Here is a 22,826-nt window from a genome sequence, read left to right as displayed (position 1 = left end):
GAATGACGTCATGGCGCTCCCTCCCCTTCCAACATTTTCTGCGTGCGTGCTTTAAAATGATGTGTGTCTGTGTATGTTATATTACAGGCCTGGGGTGGGGGTGAAAGCCTTGATATTAGGGAGGAAGATGAGGATGAGGAGAGCAAGATGACGGAGCTATTCATTGGCTGATAAGAGCTGATGGAGGGGTTAATAAGCTACACCGCCGGGTCATCGCCGCCTTTTTTGACGCGGGAGCGGAGCAGAATGGAGGACGGCCAGGATGAGTGCATGTGTGTGTGTGCCTCTCAAGTGGCCCAGCTTTTCTAAGTCTTAAGTGTCCCTCAAAGTTGTCTTCCAACCCCGTCCTTTCAGCGAGGGGCCGTATACACAGGGACACTGAGACGGCAATCCGCAACGATTGCGTCACAGATTGCCGTTGCATTTTGACCGCGACAGTGAATCCGAAGTCAAGCTTTCGATTGCGGGGTCCGAAGTAGAACGATATCATTTCAAGGCTTGCTCCTCGGCCGTATAAACAGAAACTGCAGTGATCGCTCTTGCTGCGATTACATCATAACACGTGATTTTGGGCATTCGTAATAGTCGGTAATGGCAGCCTACTCTTCTTGTGTACCCTGCCACATTTGTCGTGTTGCTGATTGAACACTCTAAATTGTCCTGTATCTGTTTTGTTTTTGGGAGCCATTTTAATTTTCGTCTTAGTCTTTTGGACGAAAATTCTTATTAGTCTTAGTCATATTATAGTCATTTCAAAATGTGTTCGTCTTTGTCTATTTTTAGTCAACGAAAACTCAAATTTCATCGAGTTTTAGTCGACATTTCTAAAATGTTTTCATCTAAAAACTTTTTTAGTCCATGAATAAATAAATGCAGTCGGGCAAATAAGTATTTAGTCAACCACCAATTGTGCAAGTTCTCCTACTTGAAAAGATTAGAGAGGACTGTAATTCTCAACATGGGTAAACCTCGGGAAAAAAAAATTGGAAAATCACATTGTTTGATTTTTAAAGAATTTATTTCCAAATTAGAGTGGAAAATAAGTATTTGGTCACCTACAAACAGGCCAGATTTCTGGCCGTCAAAGAGGTCTAACTTCTTCTAACAAGGTCGAACAAGGTTCCACTCGTTACCTTTATTAATTGCACCTGTTTGAATTCATTATCGGTATAAATGACACCTGTCCACAACTCAGTCAGTCACACTCCAAACTCCACTATGGCCAAGACCAAAGAGCTGTCGAAGGACACCAGAGACAAAATTGTAGACCTGCACCAGGCTGGGAAAACTGAATCTGCAATAGGTAAAACACTTGGTGTAAAGAAATTAACTGTGGGAGCAATTATTAGAAAATGGAAGACATATAGGACCACCGATAATCTCCTTCGATCTAGGGCTCCATGCAAGATATCACCCCGTGGCGTCAAAATGATAACAAGAACGGTCAGCAAAAATCCTAGAACCACACGGGGGGACCTAGTGAATGACCTACAGAGAGCTAGGACCACAGTAACAAAGGCTACTATCAGTAACACAATGCACCGCCAGGGACTCAAATCCTGCACTGCCAGACGCGTCCCCCTGCTGAAGAAAGTACACGTCCAGGCCCGTCTGCGGTTCGCTAGAGAGCATTTGGATGATCCAGAAGAGGAGTGGGAGAATGTGTTATGGTCAGATGAAACCAAAATCGAACTTTTTGGTAGAAACACAGGTTCTCGTGTTTGGAGGTAGAAAGAATACTGAATTGCATCCAAAGAACACCATATCTATTGTGAAGCATGGGGGTGGAAGCATCATGCTTTGGGGATGTTTTTCTGCAAAGGGACCAGGACGACTGATCTGTGTAAAGTAAAGAATGAACGGGGCCATGTATCGAGAGATTTTGAGTGAAAATCTCCTTCCATCAGCAAGGGCATTGAAGATAAGACGTGGCTGGGTCTTTCAGCATGACAATTATCCCAAACACACAGCCAGGGCAACAAAGGAGTGGCTTCGTAAGAAGCATTTCAAGGTCCTGGAGTGGCCTAGCCAGTCTCCAGATCTCAACCCCATAGAAAATCTGTGGAGGGAGTTGAAAGTCCGTGTTGCCCAATGACAGCCCCAAAACATCACTGCTGTAGAGGAGATCTGCATGGAGGGATGAGCCAAAATACCAGCAACAGTGTGTGAAAAGCTTGTGAAGATTTACAGAAAACGTTTGGCCTCAGATATTGCCAACAAAGGGTACATAACAAAGTATTGAGATGAACTTTTGGTTTTGACCAAATACTTATTTTCCACCATGATTTGCAAATAAATTCTTTAAAAATCAAACAATGTGATTTTCTGTTTTTTTTCCCCCCCACATTCTGTCTCTAATGGTTGAGGTTTACCCATGTTGACAACCATGTTGCCACAGCATCACTGGCCCACCCCCATGCAGTGGGTATGAGGTGCTGTCTACATGCCAACAAGCTGTTTGGGAGGCATGCACGGAGAAAACCTTTCCTCACTCACAATCATAAACGCAAAGGTCTGGAGTTCGCCAAGCGGTATTGGGGCTTCAACTGGCACCATGTGCTTTGGTCAGATGAGACCAAGATTGAGCTTTTTGGCAACAAACACTCTTAAGTGGGTCTGGCGTGCCACAAAAGATGCGCATGCTGAAAAGCACCTCATACCCACTGTGAAGTATAGGGGTTGGTCAGTGATGCTGTGGGGCTGTTTCGCTTCCAAACGCCCTGGGAACCTTGTTAGGGTGCATTTTAAATCAAAATCTGTTGCCCTCTGCCCGAAAGCTGAAGATGGGTCGTCACTGGGTCTTTCAGCAAGACAATGACTCTAAACATATGGCCAAATCTACACAGAAATGTTTCACCAGGCACAAAATCAAGCTCCTCCCATGGCCATCTCACTCCCCAGACCTCAACCCCATTAAAAACCTGTGGGGTGAGCTGAAGAGGAGAGTACAGAGGAGAGGACCCAGGTCTCTGGATGATTTAGAGAGATTCTGCAAAGAGGAATGGCTGTCTTTTCCCATCATGTGAAACGTTATCGAAGAAGATTAGGTGCTGTTTTGTTGGCAAAAGGGGGTTGTACAAAGTATTAACACCAGGGGTGCTAATAATTGTGACACACATTATCTGATGTCAAATAATTATTTCTTTATCTGGGATTTTTCCCCACTGAATAAATGCACTTGTATTGAAGGTTGGATTTTTCTCTTTTTTTTTTTTCTATTAAGTTCCCATATTATTTAGAAGAAAAAAAAATTTGAAGCTAAAAAACACATAATTATTATAAATCCAATAATTATGGAGGGCACTGTATATATACAGTATGTATACACATGTGTAAAGACTATCTTTGCCCCGGTCAATGAAACCAAATGCGAAATAACGTACCACCGGTCAATGGGTCCACATGCTAAATAACGTTGCACAATCATGCCAAATGAATGCATATCCTTGTTTTGCTTTTATTGTTGTTTTGAATCCTCTGAGATTCGTAACAATGTTTTTTTGCTTGAGTGGTAGACCTAATTCAGACTGTTTGTCAAAGTTGTCATAGCCTTAATTTATGGGGCGTACAGAGCTGTGGCCACCCGGACAAAGACTGAAAACTGGTTTCGTGATTGGCTGATGATGAACACGAAAGCAAAACAGAAATAAATTTGTGACGTGCAAATCACTTTTTAAAATCGGAAAATCTCCGCTTTACCGTTGAGATCCGTTTTAGAAGTACAGTGATTCCTAGCTACTTTACACTTCAAACTTTGTGCCCTCAGTCCATCGCGGATTTTTAAAAAAAAAAAAAAAAAAAACAATAAATAAATACAGATGAGCTGTCCTAATCCGATCTCATTCTCCGTTGTGGTGCTTTTCTTGGTCAGGCAGTGCACTGGAGTTGCTTATGAAAGTTAACGACGATTGACAGACTTTAAGGTTTGATCTTGCCAGAGACGCTTGGAAGCCGAAATTTTAAAGCGCCGCATGCGTCAATCATTGTTTAACTTGTTAAACAGTTGCTGTGGCAAAGTGGGCAGCTTGAGTGGATTTGATGATTTTCATGGATAATTGAAGTGCAATTCCTACATTGTGCACCTTAAATACAGTCCACAAATTTGAAATGCAAGTTAATTTCACTCATTTAATAAATTTCACGATATATACAGTACATGATAAAAATGAGTTTGGAATACACAAAATATCAAGTTTACTTAAAGGAACTTTTTGAGTTATGTTTAGTCTGAAGTTACCATGAATAATTTTTCACTCTAGTAAAAAATGGTTCATCTTGGCCAGAGGATCCCTTTCACTCATTTACTAATATTGACAGCAATAAACAACCAATCTGTTTTAACTGAGATGGTTTCCAATTAAATAATCATGGGTCAGTGTAATTGACGCTGATAGACGTCCAATTCATTTTGACTGGAAGGGGCTAGGAGGCTAATCTTCTCATGGTCTGGGGTCTTATGGATAGGCCTGTGGGGGGCCCGCTTCATCGGTCTCAGGTGGATGTTCTTTCCAACGAGCGTTCCCGCTGTTGTCCTCTGTTTGTTTGTGGAATCTCTCTTGCGGTGTCATTGAATCCAAATAGAAAGCACCACTGAAGGGCCGTGCGAGCCGATGAATGGGGCGCACGGGGGGCCGGGCTCCACGAGCATGGGGACTCTTCTCTTCCTTCATACCTGCCCTTGTCCCAGAGCTAATAGCCCCATATCAGCCACTCACCTTGCTTATGAAAGACAGTGTAGTGCCAGATCACGGCGTTATTAGGATGATGCCTTTTGTGTGGAGATTATGAACAAGGATAGCCTCTTCTCGCTTCTCTTTACACTCACACACCGAGCCACGGGCATCCTGCGGGCGGCTCCCTGCCGAGCTGAGGCGGTTGTAAACGAGCCCTTTGTTCCCGGGGCTTGTGTGCTAACGGGCCCGCTAATAAAATAGCTCTTAGATGGGGGCGGGGAGTGGCAGGTGAGCGAGGCCTTCCTCTCCGCGATATTAATTACCTGAAATGCGCCCGGGCTCTTCATCCGCCTAATGTGAGGGATAATGGCGCGTGTGACAATAATAATGAGACAGGTAATTGAAGGGGGAAAAACAGCCCTGAGGGGAGCGGAGGCAGCTTGTAAATTGGCTCGTTTGGCTTACTCCAGCAATTTGGACACAAGCTGACGAATAAGCTCCAGGTAAATACACAATGAGCAATTATCAAACAATATATATATTTTTTTAATTTAGAAAAACAGTCTCTGAATTTGAAAGACGGGACTAAATGGGTGCTCGCGTATCTGTCAAGATGGTTCGTTTACCTTTCGGCCATTCGCACACAGGGGTTAAAGTGGCAGCTAAGATTTGTTGATATTTCAGACGGTTGATGTTGCCTTCCACCCTGCAGATCTCTCGCACACCCCCATACTGGGTATAACCCCAGACCATGATTTTGCCATCACCAAACTTCATTGTTTTCTGAGTGAATCTCTGATCCATCCGGGCTCCAGTAGGTCTCCTGCAATTTTTGTGGCGACTGTGGTGTAATTCAATGGAAGATTCATCTGAAAAATCCAGCCTTTGCCACTTTTCTAGCATCCATCGTTTTGACAGGCTGTGGGCCTTGGCAAATGCCACACGTTTTTTTTTAATTGTCTGCGCCCTGAGAGATCTGCTGGGTGGAAGGCAACATAAATAGTCTGAAATATCAACAAATCTTAGCTGCCTCTTACATTCTTAACCATAAAAAGGGACAAATTCATCAGCAAGATGGTGCTCCATCGCATACTTCAATCTCTAGCTCAAAGTTCCTCAAGGCCAAGAAGATCAAGATCCTCCAGGACTGGCTAGCCCAGTCACCAGACATGAACATCATTGAGCATGTCTGGGGTAGGATGAAAGAGGAAGCATGGAAGACGAAACCCAAGAATGACGATGAACTCTGGGAGTCATGCAAGACTGCTTTCTTTGATGTTCCTGATGACTTCATCTATAAATTGAATGAATCCTGGCTGAACCGCATGGATGCAGTCCTTCAAGCCCATGGAAGTCATACAAAATATTAAATTTGGATCTCACAGCACCACTACTTAATTTGCCTATGTTATGTAACACATTTTTATTTGAAGTACATTTTTTGTTCAATTTTCACACTACTTTCTGTAGGCGACAAAACTTTTGTCTTGCCAAAATTTGACCTTTATGTCTTCATTTAAATGTTAATCTTTTTTTCAGTGAAACAAATATATTTTTGTACATTCAGCGTCATTTGGGAGGGTCTTAGCTTTCATATGAGCCCTTTCTGAAACCAACTGAATAATTAAAAGTCAGGTTATTAGCAATTGTTTCTACAAAATGATTAAGCGACAAGACTCTTGTCAGGGACTGTACATCTATATATCACATTTTTGCTTCAGGAGAAAATACTTTTACTTTTTACTTGTAAATTTTAAAGCAAGTACTTTTGTACTTTTACGGGAGTATTTCATTTCTTAGATACTTGTACCTTTACGTAGTAATTTTTTTGCCCGTATCTGTACTTTTACAAAAGTTTAAAAAAAAAAAAAAAAAAAAAAAAAGCGAGTACTTCATCCACCACTGAATGTACATAGTTTTTCCTACTGTGCCTCAACACCGAATTTTAGGGCTCGTCCACTTGTCAAATCCCACTTTAACCACTGTTCGCAGAGGAGACAATTTCTTCCGTTTTTTTTTTTTGTTTGTTTGTTTGTTTTTGACACACAAATTGGAAGAAAAAAGTAATGGCTAAAAGGTACCTTGGATGCTTCTGCCTGATTTCTACCGAAGAGTTTGAACATTTGCCCAAAAACTTCTTTATCAATTTAAGGCATGGCTCCTTAAAATTCATCACTGAGTCCTGTTATGATTGCTATATCCACTATACTAACCTACTAGGACAACCTCCTCCTAACCGAGGGCGCTCGTTCCTGTCACTGTATCCACTCGACACAGACAATCAGATAGGTGTCATGTTGCCTTGTGTGTATCGCTTGTATCTTGTGTGTGTGTGTATGTGATAGTATCTGTGTGCGCTTCTCGTGGCCGCCATGTTAGCAGAGCGATAAGTGCGGCAATCAGACGTCCATTTTGTTGATCAAACATGGTGCTCAACTTAGCCTTGAGCTGAGAAATGGCTGACAATACAAGCTAGGTGCCATGAGCCAAAATGAACCCCGCGTTTTGGGCCCGACTAGTTTATTTTTGGCTAGTTAACTCACTGGTTATTACCATTGACGGCACTCGACGTCAAATACATTTTGATTGGACCCTCTCAGTTTTGTTGTTTCCCTCAAAATCAGAACTATAATTACTACTTAACGTATTGGCCCAAATATTAGACGGTGTTTTTTGCATTGAAATAAGACCGAAAAAGAGGGGGTCGTCTTATATTCGCGGTCTAGACATTATACCCATTCACGACACTAGATGGCGCCAGATATCATTGAAGCGATGTTCTGTCATGAGAGATCTCAGCTACTCTGAAGTTGACCAGTTTGCATTATTTTATTACAGTGTTTTTCCTTATTCAGATTTGTTTCAAGACTACAGTTACAGTTAGACTTCACTTTGATGGTTAATGCAGTTATTGCAGTTTTGTTGTTTTATCATAATAGATTGGTTTATTTAAATTTAAAAAAAACAGAATCCATTCATTTACGAATGTGATTGCACTTTAGTTTACTTATTTAAATGTTCGTATATTAAGATTTGAATGAGGCAAAATAAAATACTTTTTCTTTCAAATATATTGTTATAATCATTTGTTTCAGATGTACTGTAATTATTTTCTGTATAAGAATTAATTTGGTGTTCAAAAAGTCTATTTTCAAACTTGAGTCTTGAAAAAGAGGGTGTGGTCTTATAATCAGGGCCATCTTATATTCGGGCCAATAAGGTACTTTTAACAGCTTACTGGACCCTCCCAGTCAAAATGGGTTGGGTTGTCTAACGCTGTCAATGGCAGCCAACTAGTTAAATGAATGCAGTGAAAACAATAATAAATTTTGCATGAAAGTATTACCGCTAATCGAAGGTTTGAAACCCTCAAATTGCTATTGCGTTCTGTCCGGCCTCTTCCTTACCTCGCGTCCTCCCTCAAAAATAAAAAGCTGCCTCTGCTTGCCAAGCGTTGGGTGTGTGCGTGTGTGGGATATTTCTAATCCCCTGCGGCGTTCGTCTCGCAGGCCGCCACAATGTCACAGGAGCTTAATATTTGCCGTGATTATTTGCTTGTTTTATTGGAGTGGCAGGCGGCACGCTGACCCGCCTTCATCCTGCCGCCGGCGTCCGTTTGAAAGTTGACTACTGTAATCCAGAACAGCGCTAAATCCCGACTTTAATATCCCTCCGCCTGTAATAGAATGACATCACACCGGCGCCAATATACACACACGCCTTTTGTGTCAGCCCTGAATAAAATCTGCAGCTTTACTATTTAGGACAAAGTGGGGCAAATATTGAGATCTATAATGACCTCGCTTCTTTTATTTAATGTAAATAAGCCTTACACGCTCGCTTGAGTGACGGGTTCACAACGTGTGGGTCGTGGTCCGTAAGCGACCACTCAGAGTCTTTGAAGTGGTCCATTTTAAAATGGAAAAAAAAAGTCAGATGAAGTGTTCTCAAAAAGAATGAAAACAGATGCAAACCAAAAGCTCAAAATATATTCCGCCTAAGCCGCCAAATTCAAAGCATCCCCCTAATTCTGACCCTCATTAAATGTAATCACCTCTTCAGTTTCATATAACAAACATTCTGCAAATTTGATAATCCTTTATTCGCTCTTGAGTTGTCTTGAGTGGATAGCTGATAGAATCAATTGGAGGTTGACTTTTTTTGTATTAAAAAACACTTTTTTGTATTGGTCGGATGAAATATGCTAATTTTTTGAGAGAGGAATTTTTGTTTTTTTCTTGACGTTTTTACCAAAATCATCAATATTAAAACAATGAAAGGCTTGAACTACTTCAGTTGTGTGTAATGAACCTAAAATATTTGCAAGTCTAATGTTTATCAGTACATTACAGAAAATAATGAACTTTATCACAATATGCTAATTTTTTTAGAAGGACCAGTAAGGCGCACTGGATAATAAGGCGCACCGTCGGCTTTTGAGAAAATTTAATGCTTTTAGATGTGCCTTATAGTGCAGAAATTACGGTAACTCATTGCCTGGTTTGGACAGCGATAGACGTCTAATCATCGGGCTGTCGGTGATTATTTGTCGTCAATGACACTGAAACATAATCATCAATGGCAGCCATTATATAATTAATCTAGAGCTGAAACGAATACTTGAGCAACTCGAGTAACTCGAGTTTAAAAACTGATCCGAGTAATTTTATTCACCTCGAGTAATTGTTTCTTTTTGACAGCTCTAAGCATCACGTTTTGCCTGGACTACTTTTAATGCCGGACAACGCGCTGATGTCACGTGCGTAGAGGAAGAAGCAATTAAAAAAAAAAAAAAACTTACTGCAGCCGACAGCTGCTACAAACAATCCCGACGTTGCTAAAAACTAGCCCGCATGATGCTACAGTGGTAGCAGGTAGCGTCTGATGCGTCTCATAGAGATCACATGTATGTGGAAATAGATCAAAATGACAGTCAGCGGCGTTAGTAAACAGCCGCCATCTTAAAGCTGTAGACTTCTAAGCGCTAATAGATAAGATTAACGTTACTGTCACTCGCTCACGTAACGTTAGCCCTGTGAAGGGCTAGGTTTCTATTAATTATGACCACTGTCGATGCGTGGCTAACGTGTCTTACATACAGGCTTTGTTTAATCTGTGAAAACATCGCGCTGTAGAGTGATGAGGGTGTAAAATAAAAACTTAATCATGCTAACTGTCAATTTTAGCTCAGTAGTCATTGCTGGATAAAACACCAAGTAGCACTTGTCCCTAATGTGCTCCAATTCATCAGGTATTATACATTTATTTTGAACACTGCAAAAACTCAAAATCCTATCAGGACTTAGTTTAGACTAACTTAAAACTTAACTAGAACTTAAAAATAGCTTGACAAAAATGGAAATTCAATTGAAACACGTGGGAAAAACATCTAACTTTTAAGTGATGTGTGTTATCAAGCGTAATGGCATTTTTAGGTAAGAAATATATATATATATATATATATATATATATACAGTGGGGCAAATAAGTATTTAGTCAACCACCAATTGTGCAAGTTCTCCTACTTGAAAAGATTAGAGAGGCCTGTAATTGTCAACATGGGTTGTAAACCTCAACCATGACAGACAGAACGTGGAAAAAAAAAACTGAAAATCACATTGTTTGATTTTTAAAGAATTTATTTCCAAATTAGAGTGGAAAATAAGTATTTGGTTACCTACAAACAAGCAAGATTTCTGGCTGTCAAAGAGGTCTAACTTCTAACGAGGCTCCACTCGTTACCTGTATTAATGGCACCTGTTTTAACTCATTATCGGTATAAAAGACACCTGTCCACAACTTCAGTCAGTCACACTCCAAACTCCACTATGGCCAAGACCAAAGAGCTGTCGAAGGACACCGGAGACAAAATTGTAGACTTGCACCAGGCCGGGAAGACTGAATCTGCAATAGGTAAAACGCTTGGTGTAAAGAAATCAAATGTGGGAGCAATTATTAGAAAATGGAAGACATACAAGACTGATAATCTCCCTCGATATGGGGCTCCATGCAATATCTCACCCATTGGCGTCAAAATGATAACAAGAACGGTGAGCAAAAATCCCAGAACCACACAGGGGGACCTAGTGAATGACCTACAGAGCGCTGGGACCACAGTAACAACGGCTACTATCAGTAACACAATGCGCCGCCAGGGACTCAAATCCTGCAATACCAGACGTGTCCCCCTGCTGAAGAATGTACACGTCCAGGCCCGTCTGCGGTTCTCTAAAGAGCATTTGGATGATCCAGAAGAGGACTGGGAGAATGTGTTATGGTCAGATGAAACCAAAATAGAACTTTTTGGTAGAAACACAGGTTCTCGTGTTTGGAGGAGAAAGAATACTGAATTGCATCCGAAGAACACCATATTCACTGTGAAGCATGGGGATGGAAACATCATGCTTTTGGACTTTTTTTCTGCAAAGGGACCAGGACGAAAGATCTGTGTAAAGGAAAGAATGAATGGGGCCATGTATTGAGAGATTTTGAGTGAAAATCTCCTTCCATCAACAAGGGCATTGAAGATGAGACGTGGCTGGGTCTTTCAGCATGACAATGATCCCAAACACACAGCCAGGGCAACAAAGGAGTGGCTTCGTAAGAAGCATTTCAAGGTCCTGGAGTGGCCTAGCCCGTCTCCAGATCTCAACCCCATAGAAAATCTGTGGAGGGAGTTGAAAGTCTGTGTCGCCCAACGACAGCCCCAAAACATCACTGCTCTAGAGGAGATCTGCATGGAGGAATGTGCCAAAATACCAGCAACAGTGTGTGAAAAGCTTGTGAAGAGTTACAGAAAACGTTTGGCCTCTGTTATTTCCAACAAAGGGTACATAACAAAGTATTGAGATGAACTTTTGGTATTGACCAAATACTTATTTTCCACCATGATTTGCAAATAAATTCTTTAAAAATCAAACAATGATCGAACAATTTTCTGTTTTTTTTTTCCACATTCTGTCTCTCATGGTTGAGGGTTACCCATGTTGACAATTACAGGCCTCTCTAATATTTTCAAGTGGGAGAACTTGCACAATTAGTGGTTGACTAAATACTTATTTGCCCCACTATATGTATATTTTTTAAGTTTTTTGAGTTAAGCAGTGAATTAGTCTTTATTTTTTATTCTAGTTACATCTGAGATGTAATTGTTCGCTGTTTTCGACAATGTACATCGAAAATAAAGACACTGACTGAAAATGCTTCAATATTAGATGAAATGTCTTGTTTTCTCATGTATATTTATAATTGCTCTTCACCTAAAAATATGTTTTATCCGATTACTCGATTAATCGAAAGAATTTTCAGTCGATTACTCGATTACTAAAATATTCGATCGCTGCTGCCCTAAATTAATCATAGTCAAACAACCTTTTTCAATCAAATCAGATACTTTAATCGAAATTACGTGATTGCTAATGGTCAAAAATGTAGCATGGTGTGTTTACGCGTCTAATGTTTTTTTTGTGTATATGTGTGTGCACAGGCAACAACAAGGAGGAGGAGGAGGCCATGATGCAGGAGTGGTTCATGCTAGTCAACAAGAAGAATGCCCTCATCAGACGACAGAACCAACTCTCTCTACTGTATGTTCACTTCGCTTACTTACTCTCTCATTGATTGACATGAAATCAATAGAAATGTGCGCGTTATATGCGTCTATTGCTCCTGTGTGTGTGTGTGTGTGTGTGTGTATACCGCATGTAGGCGTATGTGCATGCTAGCCTGGTCCACTCACACACACACATATTGGCGAGGATGTGGAAGCGTGCGGGCGGCGAGATTGAAGTATTCCTAATCACATTATATCACGAGCAAAGAGTGGGGGGACGAGGGGGCCCTTTAAAGTGGCCAATTGACAGAAGGGCTTATTATGAGGCCTTTGTGGTCCCTCTTTGTACGGGAAAGACGAGCGTCAAGGACAAATTCTATTAGGGCTCATTTTTTAATATGGCTGAAAGAGGAAAGAATTGAATTTGTGCCACACACACACCTGCCGTGATGTCATTTCACACACACACACACGCAGACTGGAGGTGGTGGCGATGTGTGTGCGACACTAGATTAAAAGTGTGAGAAGGTTCCGGCGAGTGTGCCGATCGATGTTTGTTTATGTGGGCGTCCTGCCGTAATGATTTAGTCATTAACATATTGATGAACTTTGCTCCTCCCTCCCGCCTGCAGGGAAAAAGAGCACGACCTGGAGAGACGTTTCGAACTGCTCAACAGAGAGCTCAGAGCCATGTTGGCCATTGAAGGTAACACACGCACACACACAGATTGAGAGTTCGCCTTTGGGTGTCGCTAGACGCAAAGCTTGTCCTGATGGAGCGTCAAACGTATCGGAAAGTTCCATGATTGAACACATTTGGCATTTTTCTTCACGGAAGTGAAGAAAACGGCACTGGAGATCTGCTGATTGTTCATGTGGTCGCACTTTTGGAGGCTTTGATTTTGTGTCAAAACGTGTCCGTGGATTATTCATTAAGTTTTCCATTCCAAATACAAAATTAAATTGGCAATCAACGACAGATGTTTGTATTTTTCGGTTCATTTAACGAATTGAAATCAACTAAAATTGGTTTGATTTTCGAACTGATAGTACAGGCTTGGTGCATGATTTTCTCACCAATTTTGATTTTGTCAAGTTGTGTGATCTGTTTGAAGCAGTTTAGCCCATTTCGTATGCAATTCCTCAGCCTCCATAGTGAGAAGAGTAGAAAACTGAGATAATCAATCCATAGACTTCACTTTCAGTTGACGAGACATTGCACCACAGCTTATAGAGGAAGTCGGACATCCGGGCATTTCATGACGTCACCAGCCACAACAAAGCGTCGCCATATTGACAATGGGGCAAAAGACGAGTCACAAACAGTTGCTCTGTCGTGCACTGTAATACAAACGCGTTTAACTTTCATTTTATTTGCGGGCTTTTTTCCGTCGGAATGACTAAAAGTTGCTGTGTTGCGGGTTGTCACACAAGGAAGAGTTCGGAGCCGTATTTTAAGTTCTTCAGTCTTCCACGTGAGAAGAAAAGGAGAAACAAATGGCTGAGAGCAATTAATCGAGGAACAGTAAAAGAAGACGGTTCCGTGGACTATTTTCGCCTGTGGGAACCTAAATCCAAGCACATTTACGTTTGCAGCCGTCATTTTATTACTGGTGAGTAAACTTTAATTTTTGCCCCAATTAGCTGCTTGAATTCAATAGACTAGGCAGTGGTTATTATTACCGCAACCGGCAACTCACAAAGCGTTATTTTTCTTTTGCCCTGAACTGCACTGATTAGTCAATCGGTATATTATTGGCCTGGTGGGAATTGGTTATTTTGTTGTGACGTGCTCACTGCTAAATGACGCTTGGATGCGAATTACCGGTTACGGCAGAAATAATCAACTGTATATGCTACCAATTTTCTCAGTTCCACACAGTACATATTCCACGTAAATGATAAAGGTCAACTTACTGGGTGACTTTATTAGGTAGTTGTAGATTTTTCCGAACTCCACTGCAGGCCATTCCTTTGTTTATCCAGCTATCAGCTGCGACTTTGTATCAGCAGCTTTGTAAGCTAATAAACGCTAGTTTTAAAGTGCTTCGCCTCCTCGCGTCTGTCGACAGTGACTCGTGATAATAGTAAGCCACGTTTAAGACGTTTTTAGGAAAAAAGACGCAAAACACACCTGAAATATATTAATTTCAGACGTTGGTCTATGGAATGTTTAGCTGTGCGTTCCCCCTTTACAAAATGGCAACACGTTGCTAAGCGAGGTGACGTCATCATGACATCACGCCGACTTCCTCCATGGTCGTAGACATAGGCGGAGTTTGACTTTTGGGGCAGGGGGGGCACAACATGTTGTTGACCCCGAAACGCAGTGTCAGCAATAAAATTAACTTAAAAGAATATTTAGATTGTCATCCATTGAATATGGTACACCCGCAGGTGTCGTGCCAACTTACCCCCGTCACAAATTGTATCCCCTGGTTGGAGCAACTGCGCTGCACTGATTTGCTTGATTTCCGTGTTTTGGTGATGTCGTTATCTACGAGGTTTTAGAATATGGCCCATCCATCAAAATAAATAAATAAATAAAATTGGCGTATAACGTAACATACGTACTGAATGTAAAAAAGGCAATGTTTTACTTGTAGGATTACCTATTACTGTAAGTCCTGTATGGAGTTTCTCCAGTTTAATAAATGTCGATGTCCAAAATACAGTCCCTGACAAAAGTCTTGTCGCTTAGCCATTTTGTAGAAATAATTGCTAATAACCTGACTTTTAATTATTCAATTGGTTTCAGAAATGGCTCATGTGAAAGCTAAGACCTTCCCAAATGATGTTGTATTTCACTGAAAAAAGATCTATCATTTAATGAAGACATAAAGGTCAAATTTTGGCAAGACAAAAGTTTTGTCGCCTACAGAAAGTAGTGTAAAAATTGAACCAAAAATGTACTTCTAATACAAAAATATGTTACACAACATAAGCGAATTAAGTAGTGGTGCTGTGAGATCCAAATTTGGATTTCACAAATTTAATATTTTGTATGACTTCCATGGGCTTGAAGGACTGTGTCCATGCGGTTCGGCAAGGATTCATACAATTTATTGATGAAGTCATCAGGAACATCAAAGAAAGCAGTCATGCATGCCTCCCTGAGTTCATCAACATTCTTGGGTTTCGTCTTCCATGCTTCCTCTTTCATCCTGTTCATGTCTGGTGACTGGGCTGGCCAGTCCTGCAGGATCTTGATCTTCTCTGCCTTGAGGAACTTTGAGGGAGAGATTGAAGTATGCGATGGAGCACCATCCTGCTGCAGAATTTGTACCTTTTTATGGTTAGCTGCCTCTTACATTCCTAAGATTTGTTGATATTTCGGACTATTTATGTTGCCTTTCACCCTGCAGATTTCTCGCACACTCCCATACTGGATGTAACCCTAGACTATGATTTTAACACCACCAAACTTCACTGTTTTCTTAGTAAATCTCGGATCCACGCGGGCTCCAGTAGGTCTCCTGCAATATTTGCGTCGACTGTGGTGTAATTCAATGGAAGATTCATCTGAAAAAATCCACCTTTTGCCACAAAACAATGAAGTTTGGTGACTTTTGTCAGGGACTGTATATAGGAAAATGCAAAATTTGCTTTTTTGAGTAAAATGAAGATGTTCTGCATGCTTTCTTCAAGTATTAAGTTTTGGATGTGAACATTCAGTGATTTGTTAGCTGTTGAAAATTGCACTAAATTAAAAAAAATGTAAGTCGCTATTTCGGGCAAAACTTAAATGATGTTAAATTTTGCTATTGATCCTGAAAATATAGGTGATTATCTCTACATTTGATGATTTTTGTGCATCGAGCGTAAAATTTGAGAATTTTATAGCCATTTTAAGTTTTGTTACACTTGTACAAAAAATAATGAATCGGGATTTTATTTGGGAATGACTTTGAATTTTTTTGTGATGTGGTTCATGGCAACTCATATATGCCTAAGGGAGGTGCCTGTTTTGGTTTTAGGTCACTAGCGGCTTTGGTTTTCAAAGTATTTTCAAGAGTTTTTGAAAATAGGCCCCCTACGAATCGATCCCGAGCCACGTGTCCCGTCATCTGATAGTGAAGTCTAGCTTGCTCTCGCGGAACTATTCAAAACCGTTACGCTTCAAGCCTATACTTTGAAATTTCATTTTGTAGTGTAAGCATCAGTTTGAAAATTGTAAATCAAAGAAATCTTGGCTGATTTCTTATCGTTAAATGAAACAAAAAATGCTGACAGCTCACGTTTCTGGCTAGTTTAGGTCTTGGATTGAAATTGAAGATTGTTTGAATGAATGATACACAATTTACTCGTCTATCATTGATGTTAACTCATTGACTGCCAGCCGTCTCACTTCAAATGGATTAGACGTCTATCGCCGTCACTGGCAGCCAATGAGTTAATTATATGATGAGGATTAAGATGCAGTCCGGCTACGGATTTGGCCGGCTGATATGTGATCAATGCTATCTGTCAGGCCCGACTAGCCGATGCCCGATTGCGGAGCCGCGGCACGCTTTTTATTACCCGAAGCGCGTTAAGCATCCCACCTCTGTTGCTATTGTGTCGTATCAAAGTTGTGGAAGGGGGATGTCGGGGGAAAGTTTAATCCCTTTCGATGGCGTCCTCTTTGGCAAAATGAACCTTCGGCCAATCAATGCTAATTGATTTTGCGATTCGACATTGAACACCCGCAAATAAGAGCAGCGCTTCCCTCCGCAGCCTCTGTGCGACCATTGTCATTTCACTGATAAGCTACCTGCTCCATCATAAATCAATTGTAATTAGCAAGAGAGCAGGAGTGGGAAGGGCCGCGAAGGGGGAGAAGACATGCATAGTCGAGCAAGGAGCGAGAGAGCGCGCCGACTTCTGTTTTAGTTATTGCTTAAAGGTGTGTGACTCTTATTCGGCGCTTCGTCAGGCGTGCGAGTGATTGTCCATTTGGTTGGCAAGGCAATCACATGCAAACACAACTTAAATACACAAAAACACACACATACAAGAGCGTGGCTATGTGATCTGGCAAAAAATGTCATTTTTTATGTTGTCAGTTCTCGATTATTTTTCGCAATCGTTTTTTTCCCAACTTGAGTTTTACATTGTTTTCTGATAGTTTATTTACAAAAAAAACTCTTGACTGAAAACTTCAGAAACTAGAGGGTAGTTCAGCATTTCATTAGAGGTGCACGATATCCATTTTTTGAAACAGATACCGATATCGATAACTTCCTGCTCCTCAAAGCCGATACCGATATCGATAACCGATAATAAATGTATCATTTTTAAAATGTGTATTCACCCGGGTTTTTGAACACCTGGAGGTTAAAAAAAATAATAATAATAATAATGGTGGATTCAACATACATTTGCCTTTGACCTCACTCACCAGAATTTTCATAATGACATGAACATTATTATAATGAACAAAACAAAGACAAGAATATCTTGACTTCAAATAAATATATATATTTTTTTAATAAATATAATTTGAGTCAATCACAATAAATTAGTCAATATAATTGAAGATGTGTTTCCTGAACAATGAGCACTGAACTAAAACATAAACCCAACAGGTATTGTGCTTTGTCATCAGATAAAAATATTTGGTGCTACAGAAAACTATTGTGGTCTTGGTCCATGAAACAACTTTCTTAACCTGGGAGACAGGTTAGGTCAGCAAGCCTATCAATAACCAAAAGGCCTCTCAGTAACTTACTAACTTATAACTAACACTGTAAAATGCAAACATTATATAGTAAGGTTTATCACTCATTCCTCATAACAAAAATATGGTAGAACAAAATGGATTAATAGCTTGCCTTATAATAATCAATATAAACGGCAGTTAGTGAACCCACTAGCTTTACAACTTAGGAAGTTCTGTACATATGACCCTTCACCACCAAAGTAAACATATATTGCACATCCATATGTTGTAGTAAAAAAATACTTACATATAATTCCAAGGCGGAAACGTAAGTAACAGAAAGCATTCACGATTGTCAGTGCTACCGCTAGACACAGCACTGTGTAAAGTGAATGAGTTTGTGGAACAAATTATAGATGCAGCGAATTATTCGAACCAGCAGGTGGCAGCAATGCCCCGCAAATGGTCAACTGATTTCCAGACCAGCCAGCACAGTACATATAATCGGTCCTATTAATAATGTTATTAGATTTATTGGGATGACGTCATAATTCCTATTATCGGACCGATAATTATCGGACCAATAATTACCGTGCACCAGTACATTTCATTAATATTCAAAGTAAACAAGATGAAATGCCACTCGAAAACGGCACTTTTCATGGTCGTCATTTGGATGAGCAAACCCAACATGACAGTAATTTACAAGTAAATAATACACAAATTAAATAGAATGCCAAAAATAGGAATTCATTAGAAATTCACTCGATCACGCAATCATTTTTTGTAAATAACTAAATGAAATGTGCATTATTTGCAGTAAAAGTGCAGATTTTGTCATTTTATAAAATAGCAAAAAAATATATATATATTCCACCCACCACATAAGATCCATTAAAAATCTCACGGCTGATCTTCGAAGTCGTCCTAAAATGTTTCGCCATCAACAGTTAGAATAGAATAGAAAGCATTTATTGTCATTGTGCAGAGTTTAACAAGATTTAAAGCTAGGCCATACCGTGCACTACATAAAAAAGACGCAAACGTACAATAAGGCGAATATAAGACTAAACGGGGATTATGTATGTCTGTTATTTGTGTCCTATTTTTGGAACTCAAAATATGATAACCCTAGAATGACGTAGAGCCAGTTGTGTAGTCCTTTGTTTTGATGCCCAGCGCGTACTGTGAATTAGTGCGCATGAGTAATACTTGAACGGGCTCAATGGACAAAGGCAGTCTGAACGGGCACGCCAAAAAAACATGACAAAAATTTTGCGGAATTGTGCATTAAGACATGCGGTATGAACCTAGCCTAAGTGACAGCAGCGTGTGGTGATTTCGTTTTCATATAACACTGCGTATATGACAATTTACAGTACTCAGACTAGGAGGCATATAATACTTCATACTTAAGGCAGACTTGATATGATATGCGTAAATATTGATGTAAAAGTGCAAAAATGCTATAATGTAACTGTCCGAGTATTGCATATGCAGTACCCAGATTGAGAAAGATGTCTGAGAACATATTAATTAGTGAAATGCACATAACAATGTTGTGGCATTAGCAGTGCATTTAAAGACTTGAGTACAGGTAGTGCCCGGGTTACGACGTACCCAACTTACGTGATTTCGACTTTACTACGCTAGAGTCTCGTTCGCCATTTTGTCTCCAGTCGTTTTTTTTTTTTGTCACGTAAACAGTACCTTATTGTACCTGACAGTATCTTATTTCTTACTTTATTTTATCAATATGACTGTTTTGACCTTTTTTATGAAATCTGTATTTGATTATAATGTTGACTTTTTGTTTTGCGCTACATGCTTTTATTTTGGCGCATGAAGCATTGATCAGGTAGTACTTCCGCACGCGACTAAGAGCGCATGTACACACGAAAAAGAACGTATTTGCGCACACAAAGATGAGGGTTCATTCTGATTTACACGGAAATTCGGATTACGTCGCCAGCATAAGAACGGAAATCACTAGTAACCTGAGTAGCACCTGTATTTTGACAGCTCTCAGTCTGTTTTTTCATGTTTTTGAATACCGTAATTTTCGGACTACAAGCTGCCACCCACCAAATTTGACGTGAAAATGTTCATAGATAAGCCGCACTGGACTATATATCGCAGCTGTCCTCACTGTATTATGGGATATTTACACTAAAAAAGATTAACCGGTAAAACTGACAGTGTATCATAAGACTGTCTTAGACCAAATGAACCTTGAAGCTTTGAACCAATTGGCTGCAAAGTTTCATTGCTTCAAGAAGCTTCATTTGGCCATCACTGCTACCTTGGTGGAGACAGTCAACCTCTGCTGCCACCTGCTGTCAATACTATTGTCATCCAACATGCCCCCTAGCATGCATTGCAGTGCTACAAATGTAAATACCAATCAAAATTCATGTTCTGTGCTAATTATTTATTCAGAAACTGTTCCAGTTGTTTCATTAATTGCTAGCTATGGTATTTGGTAACACTTTATTTGACAGTGGCGCCATAAAACTATCATAAGACCATCATAATTATGACATGACACTACCATTAGCATTAATGAATGCTTATGACGGATGACATTTTATGTCATCCGGAAAATTTACTCACTTTTGAATGGATGTAAAAGCTCCTAGCTGGACATAAGTCATGAGTTAGTGAAATAATTTCCCAGATGATACTTAATGAAATCTGTCTTAAGCATTCAGAAAATGCCCATGATAGTGTCACGTCATAATTATGACCGTCTTATGGCAGTGTTATGGCGCTGCCGTCAGATTGTGTTACCTATTAACTAGAGGTGTGCGAAATTTCTGATTCTTAGATTATTCGCGGTTCGGCCATGGAAGATTCGAGAACGATTCACAAACATCCAAATTCCAATTATTGAAATATACCAGGTAAAGCAGAACTAAAACACAGTCAGCGTGGTCTTCGGGACGCAATGCGGAACGGACCGAGAGCAAATATCATGTTCAAATTATGCCGTTAGATATAGAAATAAAAATACCTGACTGTGGCCGACAGCTGGTTCAAACAACGGCCAGTTGCTAGTTGCTACAAACATACGCCCACATACGGCTATAGTAGATATCACATATATGTAGAATTAGATGCAAAGTGACAGACTTGCCGTTTAATAGTTGCCGCGTTGTAAACAACCATCTTAAAGCAGTATACTTCTCTAGAAGGCTCTGATATAGCGAACGTAATTCACTTTTTATCTAAAGTAATCCTAAATCTGCAAAATCTTGACTTGAATCTATCTTTAAATCATGAAACAGTTTTAAACATGCTTTAAGTAGACAGAAGGGAATTTATGGAATAACGGGAGCAATTTTATCAACTTTAACGGTTGAGTCACACGATTAAATTAATTGAGTGTAGTTTAAAGCTGCTGATACAGAATGGGGACTTTAGTATTTTATTTAATGTTTTAAATGTTAACTTGATACTGAAATATTAGTTTGGTTTAGCCTAATAGGATTTTTAAAATTTATATTGGAACGAATGTACAAAACATTAAAAGCGGGCGGGTGACATCAATAATCGATTTATAATCGAATCTTAGCCTCTGAATCGTAATCGTAAGAGAATCGTTAGGTACCCAAAGATTCCCAACTCTACTATTAACCCAAATTAATCAATAAATAAGCCACAATGGACTATAAACCGCAGGATTCAAAATAAGAGGGAAGAAGTAGCAGCTTATAGTCCAAAAATTACTGTAATCGCCCAACCCGAGCTCTGACTGACTCAGCAGAAATACATTAAAAATAGAGACAAATACATTCACTGGCTGTTCAAGGAGGCAGTCATTTTTGGCAACAACTCATCGGCTCCCTGTTCGAATGGATCGGGCGTCTATCGCCGTCAATGACCGCGACACATGATCATTCACTGCCAGCCTTCCCAGGCATTTTGTTGGCGTTGATAACAGCGTCTGTTGGTACGATGCCAGCAGCGGAAATGCCATCTGTATGCCATGCTCTCATCTCACCTCGGCAAAATTGATCCACTACGGCCTCTTTATCTGCTTACACATTCACACCTGGGTGTGTGCGTGCGTGCGTGTTGTTCGCCCTCTCAGCATCTAAAAGGGATTTATGCATAGTCGGGTCCCAGAGTTTTCCCTGTTACGCTTTGATATGATAAGCTTTATTTTTTTATATGTTTAAAATCAATATGTAATCCTATGCAGGAGCTTATCCCCGCATACACACACAGTTTGTAAATCTATTTGGGGTTTGTAAGGCAGTAGGGCGACGCCTCGGCCTCCATTGATTAGCTTCACTAGGGATGGCGATCGCATCGGCGACTTTTCATGATGTCGCCGTGTGTTTTGCGCGGCCGTAAATATCCATCTAGCTGAAATTGTCACATTTTTTGGCAACATTTCGATGATTTCACGCCTTCTCGTCTTTTTTTCCGTCAACTTCTATTGCTTGTTTGGGGCTTCGTACACATGTGCGTTAACAGTGCGAGATTAAGCATTGTTGATGCAAAAAAAATATCAAGAAAGGAATGACAATAAAATGCTTTTTAGTTCTTGACTATTGTCACTGAACAAACACAAAGTGTTAGCATATGGATTTGTAACCTGGCAAACCAGATTGATTGTTCCATATGTCTGCTACAAATAAATTTCACATATCAATCTGGGAAAGATTCAATCAAGACCTTCCTTCATGGGATGAACCTTCAAAATATATGGCTGCTGACTGAAGGATAGTTCTTCTCGTCACACTCGCAAAAACGTCGTTTGTCGGGAAAAACGCTTTTAGTGATGTACTTTGCAACTCTGTTCATGAGAAAATGAAGAGTATTTCAGAGAAAACTTGGGAAATTGACTTATCTTTGCATTTCTCCGCAGTATTCAACCAGATAGCCGCTTCTCGGTCATGTCTGCAATGCCCGCCTCTTTCCGCAGATTGGCTCACCATCAGAGTGCGACCAA

The 22,826-nt window shown here is 40.2% G+C and overlaps 1 protein-coding gene across 5 annotated transcripts in view; it reads left to right on the top strand.

Annotated features, from left to right (window-relative positions):
• Nucleotides 1-22,826, top strand: part of ehbp1 (EH domain binding protein 1) — a 490,476-nt gene that overhangs the window by 456,463 nt on the left and 11,187 nt on the right. For all 5 annotated transcript variants that reach the window (XM_057847483.1, XM_057847485.1, XM_057847482.1 and 2 more), the window contains 2 exons: nt 12,160-12,259; nt 12,858-12,931. In XM_057847483.1, the coding sequence (XP_057703466.1) occupies nt 12,160-12,259; nt 12,858-12,931 (174 nt within the window). The remainder of the gene's footprint in view (nt 1-12,159; nt 12,260-12,857; nt 12,932-22,826) is intronic.

The sequence above is a fragment of the Corythoichthys intestinalis genome, chromosome 10 (assembly GCF_030265065.1).
Source record: "Corythoichthys intestinalis isolate RoL2023-P3 chromosome 10, ASM3026506v1, whole genome shotgun sequence".
In the NCBI taxonomy this organism is placed as follows: domain Eukaryota; kingdom Metazoa; phylum Chordata; class Actinopteri; order Syngnathiformes; family Syngnathidae; genus Corythoichthys; species Corythoichthys intestinalis.
Note: the sequence above shows the minus strand (reverse complement) of the source record. Positions and strands in the feature narration are given on the sequence as shown.